The sequence below is a fragment of the Molothrus aeneus genome, chromosome 1, assembly GCF_037042795.1.
Source record: "Molothrus aeneus isolate 106 chromosome 1, BPBGC_Maene_1.0, whole genome shotgun sequence".
Taxonomy (NCBI): domain Eukaryota; kingdom Metazoa; phylum Chordata; class Aves; order Passeriformes; family Icteridae; genus Molothrus; species Molothrus aeneus.
This window is the reverse complement of record NC_089646.1, coordinates 13701694-13719784: the sequence shown is the minus strand read 5'-3', so window position 1 is coordinate 13719784 and position 18091 is coordinate 13701694. Positions and strand designations below refer to the sequence as shown.

Here is an 18091-nt window from a genome sequence, read left to right as displayed (position 1 = left end):
GGTCTCTCCCATGGGAGACAATTCTCCATTCACTTCTCCAGCATGGCTCCAATCTCTTGAGCAGCAGTCCTCCCAAAACTGCTGCAATGTGAGTCCCTCCCACGGGCAAACCATGCTCCCAGAACTACTGTGGCATGGGTCTCTCTTCCATGGGGTGCAGTCCTCCAAGGACAGGCTGGTCCAACTTGGGAGCAAGACCTGTCTCTCCATGGGTTTACTGCTGGACCACAACCTCCTCCAGGCATCCACCTGCTCTGGTGTGGGCACCTCCCCCACGGGCTTTGGGGGATCTCTGCATCCCCCATGGATCCCCGTGGGCTGTGGAGGGATCTCTGCATCTCCCATGGATCCCCGTGGGCTGTGGAGGGATCTCTGCATCTCCCATGGATCCCCATGGGCTGTGGAGGGATCTCTGCATCTCCCATGGATCCCCATGGGCTGTGGAGGGATCTCTGCATCTCCCATGGATCCCCATAGGCTGTGGAGGGAATCTCTGCATCTCCCATGGATCCCCATGGGCTGTGGGTGAAGAACAGCTGCTTCACCATGGTCTCACCACAGCCTGCAGAGGAATCCCAGCTCCAGCATCTAGAGGACCTCCTCCTCCACTGACCTTGGTGTCTCCATGTTGTTTCCCTCACATATTCTTACCTCCTCCTCTTTTCTGGCTAGAATTGAAACTGTGCCCCCAACCTTTGTTTTCATTTCTTCCTAGATGTGTTAACACAGAGGTGTTATCACCATCCCTAACTGGCCCGGGCTTGGCCAGTGGTACATCCATCTGCAGAGCCGTCAGGGATTGGCTCTGCTGGACATCATGGAAGCTTCTAGCAGCTTCTCACAGAAGCCACCTGTGCATCCCCTCTGCTACCAAAAACTATGCTCTGCAAAACCAATACACACATGACTGCTCCCAACTTCTTCAGCCATCTTCACAAACTAGGGGGCCTAGTTGGTAGCTGTTAGGGCAATGTGGCAATTTAAAGACAATTGAGGTCTTGTTTTGACCTATTTGTCCTGGGACAAATAGATAATTTATTAACCCCCAGGCCCCAGCAGAATGAAAATTCTGTTTTGAGTTAGGATGCCCAGGCTCTTTCTTGGCTGAGCAATACAATCTTACTTCTGAAAGATTATGCCAGAGGCTTGAAGGTTGATCCTTGAGGAGATTGCTGAAGGCACATTGGGAGAGAAGTGTCTTTCAGGATCTCTCTCTGCTGCTCAGCATTGGTCTCTCCTGCAGAAGGAGGAATACAGATTTCTTGAAGCACCTGTATCTCTGCAGTCAGCTCTGATGTCTGGTTTGGAGCTGTGCATCTGTACACATGCAGAAGTAACTCGCACTGCCTAGGTGGCTGACATAGAGTTCTAATGATGTTTGTTACATATTACCCAGCCAAATGAGGCTACATTAAATATTTTTACACGGAAATGTAATGTAATAAAATTAACAAGCGAAGAGATAATTTTGTTCTGCAATTACCTGCAGTTCCTTCAAGGGGGAGTTCTAAAGGTTTGAGTTGAGGTGACCTAGGCCTATAAATTTCCAGAACCTTCCAGACAGTCGTTTTCTATTGAGGTCAGGCTTTGTTTCAAGTGCCAAACATTGAGGACTGGCAGATGCATTAATTCCAGAGCTCTTCCTTGTATTCCCTGAGCTTCCACTGCAGCTGGTTCAAACACTTGACGTCTTCTAGTCCCTTACATCATGTTTGTTCAGTGTTAGTTTAACAAAGTGCTTAATCTGAAACTGCAGTCTGGTCTGTCTTCATGTGAAAAGATTTTCACACTACTTTAATTTGGAGATCTCAGCACAGCAATAGTTCTGAGTAGTTAAAAGAATCCAAGAAAATAAAGCCTTTTCCTTGTTCAATAATGACTTTCCGTTCTGTGAGGTAAGATAGATGCTGGTCAAGAGTGTGATTCAGCCCAAGGCCTTAATGTTGTCTAGAGTAATTTTAAGAGAAAAAGAATATATGAAAATATTAAAGGTCTGAGAAAGTGAGATATTGTGAATTTCTCAGGCACTTCCAAAACTCATACAGCATTGCTAAACAATGCCTTTGCATTTATGAATATGTTAGTAAGTCTAATAAATGCATATATTTAAATAAAGTTATTTTTAAAATAGCTTTGGTGTGGCATGAAGACACTCTTAATATTCTGTACTATTATTTAAGGCACATTAGTGCAGGATTCTGTATTTTAGATGTTTGACTTCACTTTAAGAGCTAATGAAATTGTATAATATTTTTATATTTAAAGAAATCTGTTTCCAGTACTTTTTCTAAGTGTCATTCACAAAAAAGTAACCTGGACTTTATTGACTTTTTCCTTTTTCAAATGGAAAATGTTATCTGAGTGGCTGTGTCTGGGTAACTTCAGAATTTGCAATTTGCATTGGAAAAAGTAGTCCAAAATCACATGATTAGTGATAAATAAGTCAACAAACTTCCCATATGTAAACATGGAAGGAATTTAAAAAAAATTACTCTGCTGCTAATTTTTTTAATGAAGTTATGAATTTCAGGAACTTTGCTATTACAGGTAGCATCGATTGCAGATGAAGCTGCACAATCAGAAGTGATAATTGATTCTCAAAAACGTAGGGAAATACTTTCAAGAAGGCCTTCATACCGGTAAGGACTTTTAATTTTGGTTTTGCTGGTTTTAAAGGCAGCTTATTCATTACAGCAAAACTGTCTGATAAAAGTCAGTTCTTTGATTTTCTTATGGGTATGGTTCTTCAAGTACATAAAATGACTTACATTCTCTTTTTAGAAAAATTTTGAATGAGCTCTCCTCAGATGCACCTGCAATAGCGAAGATTGAAGAAGAAGAGAAGTCAGAAGATGAAGGAACGCCTTCTGGTATTTCTGCAGTGGCCATGCCAACCAGCCTGTATCATACTAACACAGGGCAATACCGTATGTGTGCAATGTACTATGTGATGATGCAGAGCATAGCATAGCTTTGTCTCTAGGAGTTAACTAATGCAGTAGGCATGTTTGATTTTCATGAAGAAGAATAAGAGATTCTGTATTTTTAAGTAATTATTATTAATTTTTTCTAACATGGGGATTATAGACTTTTAGTCTTGTAGTATTTGTTGGCTGCTAAATTTAATCATTCTAGAGCTTCTGTGCATTAAAATGTGGAAGTGAGGCTCAGCTGAAAGGAAAAACTTGACACTTTTATGTGAATGTTTAATGATACAAATCATTGCAGTTTCAAATTCTTGTGATTTGTTATGTATTAGTGCTATTCATTGTATGAAATGGCAAGTAGAGTTTTTTGAAATGTAAGTTTGGACTATGAAATTACTTGATAAGTTCCAATTTCCTTTCTTAAAAGAATTATGTCTTTTTGTCACCAGTTTTTAAGTATCTACACTTTCACCACAGAACTAATGTAAATCATGGTTTCCAGCATTTGATACATCATCCAAATGCAAGTTAAAAGTTATGTTCACAGTTCTGTTCTATAGATTTGCTTTTGGATATTTTTATTCCTGTATTTATCGTAGCAGTGTTGCATAACTTGCACTCTGTGGCTTCTTTGGACATAATCAGTTATCAGTTTGGATAACTTTGTAATAACAACTCTTTTTAAAATCATGTATTTTATAAAGCTACACTCCTACAGTTTGTAGGGGTTTTTCATGTCTTTTCATAAGTAGACACGCTAAAGTGCAGGTGTTTTTCCTGTGATATAATGACAGGAAGATTGCATAAGAAATGTTGTGGAGTTTATTTCCTGAAATGAGAAAACAGAGGAAGTCTATTAAAACACTGCAGTGGCATATAAAAGAGGATAGAATGGCTCTAGTAGTGTTCTACTCACCCATAGAATTCTTCAGTTATTTTTAATTTAGGCAACTAACTAATTATTAATGATGTGAATACAGAATTTGCCTATGCGATCTGTCTTTTCAGCATAGAAAGTAATTTTGCTTGTGCCCCTAGGCTGCTTTTCTTACCCTTTCTGTAAGCTTTAGACATAAATAAATGTTTGCTGTGTGATGTCCAGCATCTGAAGTGTTCTTTTCTGTGGAAAAGAATACCATCATCCTAAATTACAACTATTCAGTGCAGAATCCAGCATGTATTAATATATTCTTGTATTCTAAGAAAAATTAAATATTTTTCTTCCATTTTTGAATTGTATTTTTGATTTTGCTTAGATTTGATTAAGATTATATATATTTGCCATTTCAAGGCTTAAAAAAAAGTGTAATAATGTCTGTGTATTACTTAGTGAGCCTGTAAACCTGTAGGATTTCTAAGAAATTTTAGAGCTTAGGTTTAATCGTGCCTTTCTCTGGGAAGCCAAAGTTGTACTTTGACCATAATGTCTTGCAGGAGGTGATTCTTAGGGGAATATATTTTCATTTAAACACACCTATAAACAATAGTGACAGGGGAGTGTTTCACTGAATAACAAAATTCACAGGTTTTTGTTTCTTGTTCAATCAGACATTTACTTCTGAAAATTAAGCAACAGGGAGCATCACTGACAATGTGAGAACAGAATCCACAAAAATTTAATTAAATCTCATGTGTTTTAATTTAAACTTGGCTATAAGCCAAGCTTGGGAGATTTCTCTTCTTTGCTGCTTTTTCTTTGACTAAGTTATAGTTGTAGCATAAAACATGTGCTGTAAAATTAAGGTTCTCATTATAATGGAGCATTGCTTCAAAATGCAATGTCAGCCTTCATGGACTCTCTTGGTTTTGGCTCAAAAACTTTATTTTGAGAGCTTTTTCTTTTTGGAAATAGTTTTTTTTTTTTTCTGAATTTAAGAGTTCATTAATTAGATTTTTTTTTTTAAGTTCACTTTTGTAAGTTAAAATACACTTTTGTAAGTTAAAATACTTTGCCTCAGCAAAGTCTGTGTATTTTAATTAGGCCAGGTGGTAGCAGGGATGGTCATTGCCCTGTAATAAAAGGGGTCTTAATTTGGAACCTGCTGAAGAGAGCTTGACTGTTGATCCCTAGTATTTACATATATGAAGCATGGATCTGAAGCATCTCTGAGCCATCCTGTTGGTTGCCTGTAATCCTCAGGAACTAAAACCAGGAACACTGGGTGGGAATGTAGCAAATCCAGTGTTGATTTTAGACTGGATGTGATGCAGAGGGTCACTCCATGTACCTCCCTCATCTTTGTGCCTCCTGTCAGTAGCTCTGTGCTTCTGCCTGTTGTTCCTGTGCCTGAGGACTCCTCTGTCCCTGGCCAGCATGGGCTGCCCAGGTTCTGCTGTGCAGGCACCCAGGAGTTTGTGCATTAATTTTGTGCAGTGTCCGTGGCGGTGAAGAGCTGGCCTTGTGGTGTCATCATCTGTACTGTGCCCTGCTTTAAAAGAGGTGTTATGTTATTACATTTGCTGGTTCCTTTTTTTCTCTGCTGTTCTCTCTATTCCTGTAAAGGAAGGGCAATTTGAAAAGATCATTTTGACTGTGTGTTTATGTCTGGATGTCTGGGATGACTCTTTTTGGAAGAACTTCATAAGTAAATAGTTCTGGAAAACAAATGTATTTTTGTCTAATAACAGCATTGGTGGCTGTTCTCTACTTACTTTTCACCAGGCAAAATGATATGTTGCCATGGTTTCCCAATACCTTTTTCCTTGGAGCTTCTTGGCTTTGGCTTTGGAAGCAGACAGACTGACATGACAGGATAAAATGTAATCTTTACCAGCTACCTCCATCAACATACATGTGATCTTTTTGCCAGGCAAATGGGTAGTTTTGCACAAGGTGCTCTCTTGTGTAGGAGCGTTGTATTCTTATCTGACTACACACCTACTCTGTTGGCTGTAGTTCTGTCATGTTGGTTATTTAATACTGAAAAAAATTACCTCCCTCACCTGTGGTAGTGGTCTAATGTGTAAGAGTTGTTTGTTCAGTTGGAGTGTGTGAATCAGTCTCCCCATCCCCCTGCCTGCTTGTGAATATCATGATCTGCATGAAAAAAGGCAGGGGGAATGAAAATTATTAAATCTTAATCTGTTTGAGTTACTTGCTGTCTTAGAACAAACTTTTAACAACTGGAGAATTAAGAAATCTTTTGGGAAAGACTTCAGTTCCATTTCCAGTTTTGGAAGGGAAAAAGATCTGGGTTTTTTTTCTGGATTAGAGCTGGTGATCATACTCAGAGGGTGGTATTAGTACTGTCCTCACTCCTAGTTGGAAGAGAAGATGCCGGTTGCATCCATCCACCTGCATGACATTCAGCTACAGGGTCTGTCCAGGAAAGTCCTGTACTCACCATAAAAGTCTCAGTTTTCAGTAGAGCTCCAGCACAACAAATGTGTGCAGTGGTTGAGATCAGGACAGTGGATGGGGGACAGGCAGTATGTTGTTCTGGGAATGTGGCAGGAATCAGTCCTGTAAGGGAGGCAGCTACTGGAGTTAATTCACTTTTGTTTATTAAGTACTGGGTTGGGATCTGAATGAATAATTGCTGGACAGCTGTGATATAATTGCTTACCCAGTTTCACTGTGGAGCTAAGAGCTTTTTATCAATCTGTGCTGATGTTTTACTGCTTAGGAAGCCAAACTGTCTGGGTTTTATGTGGTAGGGTTCTGTGGGGGTGTAGATGCACCACCATTCCTGGTGCTAACTCTGAGAGGCAGAATTTGGCTCTTTTTAACTTGTCTGGAAGGTAGAGTTGAAACAAAACAAAAATCTTGTTGCTATTGTCCTGGACTTTGTGAAGAGTAGGGGATACAATGCTTTACTTTTGTTGCTTCTCTCTGTTTTGTCTTGCCTTAAAATGGGGCACTTTCTGCTTTGGAGGCCAGACTGAAACATCTTGCACTCTACCCCTTGCCACACTCTTCCCCTTCTCCTCAATGCCTTATGGAGCCTGCGTGCAGCACCCAACCTACTGTTGCCAAAACAGAACATTTGAACTCAGCAATCTCTAAAATTCATATAGATATCTAACAAATCCTGTATTGAGATAAGCAGAGCTGAACCTTCAAGAATGGCATCAAATACTGTAATCTGACAGTGAATTCAGAGAAGTTGGCAAGTCTCTATCTTTTTTTACGTCTGACTTTTATAGCATAGTTTAAATATCTTCTAGGGGAGAAAAGATTTTTTACTCTTTGGGCATTGGGTTCTCAGCTGAAAGTTTCAGGATTGCTTTAATTAACACAGGAGATGTGGATTTGGCTGGTGAATCACTTGGTAGATAAGGAGTTGGCTCCAAGAGCTCCAGTCAATAGCTTGATGCTCAGGTGGAGGCCAGCGATGAGTGGTGTCCTTCAGAGATCTGGGACCAGTATTATTTTGTATCTTTGGTTGGAGATGTAGAATCTTTGTGGAGATGCACCTTCAGAAAGTTTGCAGGTGACAGCAGGCTGAATGATGCAGTTGATACTCAAAGCTCAGTAGAGAGAGGGGATCCCATCCAAAGGGACTGTGACAGAGTAGAGAGGTGAACCCATGCAAACTTCATGATAAGGCCAATGCCCATCATCAATACACAGCATCCTGTGTATGGGTTTTGGCAATCCTAAATGTGGATATAGGCTGGGCAATGAGTGGATTGAGGACCTGGATGTGCTGGTGGCTGAAACACTGACTATGAGCTGGCAATGTGTGCTTGCAGCCTAGAAAGCCCAGCCAGATCTTAGGCTGCATCCAAAGCAGGGTGGGCAGCAGATCAAGGGATGCAATTCTGCCCCTCCACTCTGGTGAGACCCCACCTGGAGTGCTGCATCCAGCTCTGAGTTTCCAGCACGAGACAGACATGGACGTGCTTGAACAGATCCAGAGTTAGAGTTAGATGATCTTGAAGGTCCTTTCCAACTCAAGCCATTCTGTGATTCAATGATATTTCTGTGTTTAACAAAGGCAATGCTAATTTCAAAAGGAATATACAATTAATGATGTCTCTAGGGAATTGCATTTTGATAAATACTTGATTATGGCAAGAAGGCAGTATGATTTTTATTAATGGGGAAAGTATATATATTTTTTTTTTATATTGCTATTACATTGAGGGAAGAACCCTACTTTGTTCTGTTTCATTTTTTACATGAGTATTGGGCTCTGTACAACTGTGTACAACCTGGTTAAAAGTTGTGCTAAACTTTTTCTTACACTAAGGAAAAGATTATTAGTGTTAGATATCTTTCTTTTCCTTTGTCTTGATGTCCTGGATTTTGTTTTCTGAGAGTCAATAAATGGCTTTTTTAAGATTTTTTTTTTAAATAACTCCTATGTTAGTATTTAAAACATCACTTTTATATGGCTAGGAGCTATGATTTTTCCCCACATATTTAAACGATTTTAGTAGAGTTACTATTTCTGGAAACATAGACATAAAATGTGTCGAACACGGCTTTTTATCTGTTATATGTATGGTATATACTACACAACAGACTTTATATTTGTGGAAATCAGTATTAATATTATCTAAGTTTTGTCATACAATTGATCCTTAAGCAAGGAGAGGACCAGGAGTCCGTAAGACAGTGTTTATTGCATGTTTTTTAGCATGTGTTATGTCTTTCTGTTGCCTAACTTCTCTTTTTTTTTTTTCCTGTTTAGTTACCATATCTCAAGGTGGTACAATTCAGACTGTGACAAATTCGGGAGCTCCTCAGCCAGGTGCTACCATTGTGCAATATGCAGCGCAGTCATCTGATGGCACACAACAGTTTTTTCTTCCTGGAAGCCAAGTTGTTGTTCAAGGTATATTTTAACAGTCTAGTTTGTTTTCATTTTTTCATATTAAACAATTTTTCTTAAAGCTTTTCTTATTTTGTGTTGACATTATTGCACCATTAAGTAAAATAGTCATAGCAAGATAGAAGAGTCTTAGGAAGGGATTCAGGTTCTCTGCTTAGTAAGGCTGCTACTGTGTTTGGTTAAAAAGAGTGAAATAGCAGTATAACATCACTTTCTGCTTTGGATTGTCCTTTGCAGATTTTGAGACATGTTTAATTGGAATAAAGGTACTCCTACAGATTGAAGTGAGATGCTGAAGGTGCACATCATTTAATATATGAAACTAATTTGTTTTTTTCAGCAGTTAATGTTAATAAAACACAAATTCTGAAGATTCTGGGATATGTTTAGGGCAGAATTTCCTTTCAACTTATGGCTCTTGCAGTTACTAGAAAGCAGATCCTTTAATGAAGCTAGTTTTCTCATAGAGGAATGCTTTGAAGGTCCTATAAAGTGCACACATGACGTGATGAAAACCTTTGAAAATGGGAGATAGATTTCTCTATGGAGACACTAAATTAATAGCTATGGAGAAAATACAGATTTAAAAAAAATATTTTATTGACAGAGAGAAGTAGCGGGGAGGGCTGTATGAATACTTTCTTAAGCCAAAACAGCTATCTGAAATAAGCCATGAGAAGAGCTAGGAAGGATTTAGGTATGTATTCATGGAGTGGATGAGGATCATCAAATAAATGTCAAAATACATTGTTGTCCCAAGACTTTTCCAGAAGCATTTCAAGTGCTTTAAGACTATAAAATGAAAACACCTTAGCCAAATGTTAAGTTTTTTTTGTTCAGAGAGTATTGTTACAACTTCCCAAAATGTTATTATGAATACATACTTAACAAAGCCTTAAGACCCAAATTTGGCTGTCCCCCAAACCAATTTCCCACTCTAGTACTGCATGTTGTTCTGAGTATGAGTCTAATATGTTTTCTGTGTGTGTGCCTATACATCCCTTAAATAATCAGAGGCCGCCTCCATCTCTCCAGGTTCACTGTAGTATTTTATAGGTACTGCTTTGATTCTTCAGAGCTTTGGTGTCAGGGCAGAAAGAATAACTCCTCAGCTGCTTCTTAAACTTCCCATCTGTGAAGAAGCACAGCATTTGAGGATTTTGTCTGGCAGCATTTCAGTCCTTGGGAATTCCATTTGACTGACTTTTCCTTTACAGACTCTCCATTACAGAGCTGTTCTCTGACAGGGCTGCTCAGTCTCAGCAAAGGGCTCCACAAGATGGAATTGCCCTTTAAGTGTTTTGCCTGTGATGGAAACTTTCAAAATGGATTCAGAGACAGTAACTGAATACCTTCTACATCATGTTTCTGGAAACATCTTGATACTTTTAACTAAATTGATTTATTCTCTGTCCATGCTCAGAGAACTTTATTTCCTGGAATTCTCTATTCCTTTGATTCAAAGTCCAGTGCTTTACTGAGCCTCATAGCTCGGTAAAAAATGTGACATAACATACAGGGAAAAGTACAAAGCAAACAGTAAATGAGCATGAACTTGGAGATGATGAGAAGATAAAAGGCTTCAACTTATTCTACATGCTATTGATATTGGAAAATCTTTAGGAAAAAACAAAACATCTACAGTAAAATAAAAAGATGTATAAAAACATTGTGAAAATGTTTACAGTAATACAATTGTATGAAGGCAGCAAACCTGAGTTAATTACAATGGAGTGGGACAATGGAATAAGTTGAATATACAAGTGTCTGAAATGTCCTTATTACAGCTCATCTTGCCTATGCCAGAAAGTCTGTTGGCATACAGGTTATGAACATTTGTCATTTATGTACACTTTGTAGTTGACTGTTCACCTAATATTGTGATAACATAGATTATAATAGAAAAATTATTCTGCTTAATACTCCTACCACTTACATATGTATTTTTATAATAATTTTGGGTAGGCAGCATATAATATATTTTCTTTATCATAGTAGAAGAAAAGACTATAACAAATAGCTGGAAACAGAAAAGATCTGTTTCAGATTCTGTTTCAGAATCTTTCAGATAGCATATGTATTGATTTTTTTTCTAAAGTACTTGTTAATGAATCTCATGTAATAATGGATAAGATCACATAAACCCTGTGTTTGGTATTTTCTGATAACCTGTGGTGTGGAAAAATACTAGGATAAAAGTGCCAAATATATTGATCTGATTGAGTGACATGGTATTTGCTACAAGTTTACATTTGTAGGCAAAAGAAGAGGGAGTTCTAGTGTCTGGGCAGTTTCCTAACACATTAAGGGTTAAGGATTTTTTTGCTAGCTGAAGAAGGAAGTGTTTTGATTATTAGTGAAAGTGAGTGTAGAAAAATTATATAAAAATAATTCTGTTGGGATCTATTTGTATTTATGTTACATTGTTAGTGATATTTGAAATCTGTGGCTTGAACTTCTTGTGCTTTAGTTCTGATCTTCTGTACATACGATCCTGAAGTGCTCCTGTAATCACAGAACACTCCTGTAAACACAGGATGTAAAACACAGAACATCAATGCAAACATTGATGCTTCCATTGCTGCCATCCAGCACAGTTTCACAGTTGATAAATTACCACTCTGAATTAGTTTAGTACAAAGACCTTAGAAGTTTGCTGTGCACTACATACAAACCAGTGCTTGGACTCTTTGTCTGAAACTATTTCATTTGTATTGAAATGAATGTATTTCATTTGTATTGAAATGTATTTGTAAATAAGGAGTAACCCTCTTACAGCTGAGTTGTTGTTCTTTTTAATTTATATTTTAAAGCAGAGTGAAACAGATCTCTTGGACATATTTTGAAAAAGGAGGGAAGGGGGAAGAGGTAGCCTTTACCCAGAGTTACTGTTCTGCTTGTTACAGCATCTGAAACCACTGGCTTTAGGTTGACTTACTTCATTGGAGTGTTCCTTAATAATTTCTGAAGCTTTTAACTGAAATTAAATGAGTGGGTTGTGGGTTTTCCTGCAAAGCAAGGAGCTCTAGCCTTTCATTTACCTATTTGTTACAGCTTATTAAGCTTTCCTGTCTTGCATGCCTGTCCAACAGAGTTCTCTGCCTTTTAGTGGAACTGTTCCAATGAAAACAACTGCATGTCTGTTTTAAATTTCCTTATTTTCTATCCAGTCATGACTTTATCATTTGGATTCATTCATGAATGCTAGAGCCACGTTTTCATTTCTGTCAGTCAGTGCTGTGAATTTTCAGGTCTTTCTTAACAGCCTGCTTTGTGGTGAGTGCTTTCTGTAGCTTTATGAATAATTCAGGGGAAAAGAACAAAGCTAGGATTATAGCAATATGGAAGAGGAAAAAAAAAAACAGGTTTACTGGAAAAGGAATTCTTTGGGCTGCAGTTTCAGTGAGCTGTTCCAGTGATGGAGCACGTTAATGACAGCGGTAAGCAAGTGAGGTCATTGTGATGTCAGTGCTCTTGCTTGTAATCCTGCACATGCTTGGTAGTTTGGAACAGTTCATGCTGAGCTCTGGTAGAGGAGCAGCAGAATCGTGTGTGCAGAAGTTGATCATGGCTGTAACAGGAGATGAAACAGGTAAAAATTTTGTTAGCCTTTGACATCGTATTTTTGTATGTCTGTGCAGTGTTTAGTTAATATTTGTGGCATTTTCTTTTGAACCTGTTGCTGTAATTCTTTCATCTCTCTAAAGTCATGCAGATAGCTTCTAATTCTCTCTACTTAGTGTAGGACTCCAGGGCAATTTTAACAGTTTTGTTTGTGGGGGAAAAACTAAAAATTACTGTTAGTGCATGAGTTTTTGCACAGATTGATTCAGTAACTGTTCTTTATTACTTGATGCAAGATTTTGCTGAAAACAATCCACCACTCTACTTTTGCATTTTTCTTTATTGTGGTGATAGTCATATATGTTGCTGTGTTTATAATTGCTTTTGGTTTTGTAAAAATGACAACTGCCTTTTTTATTGAGCAATAGATGCTACAAATTTGATAGCCATGGGCTTCAACCTAGCGTGTAAATCAACCCTATGCTCCGAGTATTAAAAAACACTGAATGGAAACAGATTTGAGGGCAATAATTGAAGTACTGTAACGCCTGCTTGTTTTCTCCTCCACTGTTAAAATGGTCTGTTCCTCAGCTAATTGAGTTCAAAAGGCTGACGTCATTAGATTTCCTGGAATCGTGTTGCAGTAGGGAACTGGAAAAGTTAAACTCCAAACAAGATACACATTGACGTCAGCTCCAAGTCATGCTGCGATTTAGTCAGTTCCTTTCTGCCTCGTCAATTGCCTCCGGCAGCTCGGTAACATTAACTGCTTCCCTGCCGGCTGCTACGTGCTGCTGCTCACTGCTGCCGCACGTTGTTTCATTAATCCAAAGATAAATATCTTCTCAGGGTCGATGTATTTAATGCTCAAAGGGATAATGATTCATGCCTTGTGTAGCCAGTTTAGTGGTGAAGTTAAAAACCCCTTGATAATCAAGTCCCACCATTATGACTCACAGAGGGGGAGAATAGGCATCCAAATACATGGGGCGTTTTTTCTCCTGGATAGTCACTGAAAGAACTGAGTGCAGGGATGCTCTCTAGTGTTCAGCAAGTTACTTTTTCCAAGAGGTGATTGCTTTTTTATTTTAATTTTTTTTTTAATGCATGTTTGGTTTTTTTCACTAGTTGTCTTTTGGCTTTCTTAATTTCCTTTATGTAAGTCTCAACTAAAAGCTTCAGGTTTTCATTGACTTTTAATCCCTTGCATTTTAAGGGGTAAAAAAAAAAAAAATTACCCAGGGCAATGCATTAGGGAAATGCACCAACTTGAGGTTTGTTGCTTTGTTAACACTCTCAGTTCTGTTTCTGGTACCTTAGGAATTACATTAGACCTTGGTGAAGTGTCATTAGAAACAGCCAAAGAAGTTTGGCAGTCTGGATGAAGTGTGTGAGACATTTGTCTCAGATGCTGAAATGGAAGGTATTCTTCACTGTAATATAGATACCTAATTAGGCTTAAAATAACTTTGAAAAAAATTAAATTTATCCCACTATGTTTAGAACCTGTTTCATCTTTCCAAAGGTCTTTTTCTGGGGAAGTCAGTTACATTGTAATTTCTTGAGCTAATACACAAAACATTTTTCAATCTTCAAAATGTATTTTTGCAATGATATGTCAGAAAATATATATTATTGCACAGCTAAAAGATACTTTGTCAGGGCTATGCTATGCTTTTTTCTTGTTTCTAAACAGTGGTGTCTGGATTGGCAAGGTTAGTACCACCAGAATAGTTATTTATCTGTGTTCCTGTGCTGGCAGGTTTCTAATTGAGACAACTCTCAGGCAGAGACTGCCACTACTGGGACCTGCTCAGACTAGAACATTTACCAGTGGTGTTTGCTGATCCCAGCTGAGATAGGGACTTGCTTTTGTTAAGTCTTGCTGAAGGTACATGATCACTCTGAGTCCTCTGCACAAAAGCTGCAGTAAGTTCTGTTTGCTGCCATCTGAGCTTAAGTCAAACACAGACAACAAATTAGTTGGTCTTGCCAGGCTGAGGTGGTCTGGGTTGTGGAGCTTTCCCACCATGACTTCATCTACAGAATGGTTTGCTTGGATTTCTAATTCATTGTAGCTAAGGCAAATTAAGGTAACATCTCTTTAATAATACCTAGTGATGAGATAGGAAAAGATAGTTCTTACCATAGAGTCTGTAAGATGTATGTAATGTGGGCAGCATAAAGGTGAGCCTGAAGAGTTGCTAAAATTCCACTTTTATAGTTAGTGAGCTGAGGTACCATTCCATTGACATGACTGGGACTGCTAAGAAATGTGGAGGATTTGAAGGGTTAAGCAATTCCCCTGTAGATGTACAAGATGACCAAGCCCTGTGCTCAGAGCAGCTGCCTGTCATTGCTCACAGGGCTGTTCTGAGCTGATTTCCCCCTCCCTCTCTCCCTCCCACATCCCCGGGGGATTATCCAGGTCAGTTCACTGGTCCAGTTCATCTTGTAATTCCACAAACACTTTTACCCACAGGACTGAGGAGGGGGGGAGGTGCATGGGGTTTAAGCTGATAATGATTTCAGGACATGGCTGTGGAATTGTAATCTAAGCACAACTTGATTCTGTTTTTTTGTTTGTTTTGAACTAGTGAAGCACTTACATTAATATAGTAAGAATAATCGTATATTTTTATTAGATTTATTTTCCCCCCTATAGTTAACTGCTCAATCTGTCAGCCTCCCCAAGATGTTTTTGTCTACCTTTTATTTTTCCAAGTTGACCTGGTGTCAGTTGGGATAGAGTTAATTTTCTTCCAATTAGCTGGTACAGTGCTGTTTTTTGGTTTTAGGATGAGAGAGGTGTTGATAGCTCACTCATGGTTTGGTTGTTGCTCAGCAGTAGTTGCACTAAGTCAGGGACTTTCCAGCCTCTCATAGTCTGTCAGTGAGTAGGCTGGGGGTGCACTCAGAGCTGTGGGGGATCACATCCAGAGCAGCTGACCCCAGATAGCCAGAGGGATATTCCATACCTAAGGCATCATGCTCAGCATATAAACTGGAGGGAAAGCTGGCCTGGGGCCTGCTGCTCAGCAACAGGCTGGCCATCAGTTGGTGAGTGGTAAACAATTGCTTCTAATTTGCATTAATTATTTTTCTTGGGTTTATTTCTCTTTCTTTTTGTTATTTTCCTTTTCATTTTATTTTATTTCCATCAAACTGTTCCCTTCTCAACCTATGAGTTTGCTCTACCTCATCCAGCTGGGGAGCTGTGTGGGTGGAGTGAACAAGTGACTGACTGTGTGGTGCTTAGTTGCAGGCTGGGGTTAAACTGTGAGACATGTTTTTCCATTAGTTGAATAATGCTTTGGAGAATTAAAGTATAAAATAAGTGTAACAATAGCCTCTGAAACATCAACTATATACAGTTGCTTTAATGACAAAATTTGAATTTTTGTTCTATCATAATATAAAATATTTATGGAAGGAAATAGGTAAATACTTGCTCAGAATGTAAAGTGGAGTATGTTTTTTGTTTGGTTTTGTTTTCTGTCAGACAAGACACAAGTACTTAGGACTTCCCCAGTGTTTTTAAGTTGAGGTACATCACGTAGGGACAAGTACATCTGAAACAAAGAAATGACGTGAGACTGTAAGAAAGGTGTTGGTTTCCAGTCATATCAGATCAGCATTTGGCTTGGGGAGGGCACAAAACTGCTAAGCTGGAGCTGAATCTGAACTTTTGCCCTCTGATTTACTGTGCAGCTACACTCCTTTCTGTGCAACTGCCACTGCTTCCTATTGCTGCTAATGCTGCAGCATCCCATGTGTGGTCCTCTTGCCCAGGGAACAAATGCCTGAATATCCTGAGCACTTGTCTGTTTCTTTTCATTGTAGCAACAGCAGCTCTCACTCCTTATCCAAGGGTTGCCAAACTATTTTGTAAGAAGAGGAGAGGCTGTAAAGCTGGTACTGTTGCTATCACAAGGAAGGACGAGAAAGTTGTCTTCTGAAGCAAATTGAATCCTGTGCAGGGAGAACAGGGTAGCATATAAACCTCAGTTTAGATGCAGGGCCTTCTTTTTGTGGGATTGTGCAAACAGGAAGTGTCACTGCCAGAACTGTTTCTCAGACTGCTTTCCCCTTGTTGTAGGAAGAGAGCCATGTGGAAGCATGTCCAGCTGGCTACTGGGGCCACGTGCTAGAGCAATTCAGACACTTGACAGTATGGAAATAAATGCTATTAAGATAAAAAATACAGTTGTGTCATGACAGACGTGTGAAATAATTTATGTATCTGGGATCCTGGATAAATCATGTCAGAAATCTGTTATTTTCAGATATACTTCTTTTTTTTGCCATAGATTTTAAAATATGTTTCTTTTATACAGCTGCCACTGGAGACATGCCAGCTTACCAGATCCGAACTCCCACTACTACCTTACCTCAGGGAGTGGTTATGGCAGCCTCGCCAGGGACTCTGCACAGCCCTCAGCAAATGGCAGAAGAGGCCACACGCAAGAGAGAGCTGAGACTTTTGAAAAATAGGTAAGACTATACAATAATTCATGGTCAGTGTTGGAAACTACCTCCCCCACCCCCCCAAACATTATAACAAAGTGTTCTTCTTAAGGTCATAAGCACTGCCTGTAATTGATGAAGGGAAGGCAGGAAATTCTTTTCAGTCATCCCATGTCCTTCTAGCATAGAGTATTGGTTGTTAACTCTGTCCTTATAGCCATGGATTTTTAGTTTGAAAATATTAGGTGATTCAGAAATCAATATCAGATAATTTTTGTGATGATCCAGAGTTACACTTTTTGTTGCATTTTACTTCCTGTCCTCTCCCACTACTGACAGTAAAATGACCAGTAGGGCCTCTTTCATTTTAAAGCATCCCCACAAAGAATTGTTTAGGAAAATAGCTGAGGATCTCATTAGCAGCTGTCCATTAATGATGCTGTGAAGAGGACTTATTCAAAGATGGAATGATAATTATAGACTTTGCCAAATACTTGGCTGCTGGGATGAGATACTTGGCAGTGCCCCTGTCATTTTGTGAGGCCCATTGTGTGAAGTTGCTGTATATTTTTTAATTAGTTGTCATGGACTTGACTGAGTGTTGTAAATGTCAGTCTTTCTCTGTGCAGTCTTCTTGCTATTCCTTGGGGAGTCTGTCTTTTTAAAATGTGTAGCCACCTCTGTCATTGGCAGATTAATAGTAGAAATAGTCTGCTCTGCAGATCTCTAATACACTGCTTAGCCACTTGTCTTATAATTGAATTAATGGTATTGCTTTGCTCTCATGCCTGTCCTTTATTTTAAATTACTTACAAGAATCACTGCATTGTTGTGCCTCCTTTTTGTTTCTTCTTCCTTCAGTTTTAAAACTAATGCCTATGCTATAGCTTGTAACTTGCTGGAATGTTAGCCTCTCACAATTTGGTAGTTTGTCATGTTCCAAGGTAGTAAAGGAGGACTCCCAGTACTTCTAATATTTCTTCTGGAATTGAATGCTTGTTTAGTCACTTGCTTCTGAGCACACTAGCCAAAGCGTTTAGCTCAAATATTAGAGACTTTTGAGCAGAACTACAAAAATGGCTTCAGGCTATCATTTGCCAGCAACAAAAACTACAGACTCGTGTGGCTGTAATGTGCTCAGGCAGCCAGTTCTGAAATGCTAATAAATTGTATTTGTTTGGATTAAATTGTATTGTACATTGTTACAACATGCTGTGAGTTTTTATCTACATGTAAGCTTGGCATCTAGTTTTTATCTGAAGAGAGTAGTGTTATGTTTGTGTTTTTCTGAAAGTATATTCTCTGGGTTTGGTTTTAAGATTTTGATGGCAGAAGACAATGCTCCCGATAAAC

The 18091-nt window shown here is 38.8% G+C and overlaps 1 protein-coding gene across 9 annotated transcripts in view; it reads left to right on the top strand.

Annotated features, from left to right (window-relative positions):
* Positions 1 to 18091, top strand: part of CREM (cAMP responsive element modulator) — a 41159-nt gene that overhangs the window by 16547 nt on the left and 6521 nt on the right. For 5 of the 9 annotated variants that reach the window (XM_066551484.1, XM_066551520.1, XM_066551493.1 and 2 more), the window contains 4 exons: positions 2548 to 2639; positions 2782 to 2927; positions 8567 to 8710; positions 16609 to 16765. In XM_066551484.1, the coding sequence (XP_066407581.1) occupies positions 2548 to 2639; positions 2782 to 2927; positions 8567 to 8710; positions 16609 to 16765 (539 nt within the window). Of the gene's footprint in view, positions 1 to 2547; positions 2640 to 2781; positions 2928 to 8566; positions 8711 to 12179; positions 12300 to 16608; positions 16766 to 18091 lie in introns of those variants that run through there. The other 4 variants (XM_066551535.1, XM_066551528.1, XM_066551501.1 and 1 more) reach the window with 3 other exon arrangements.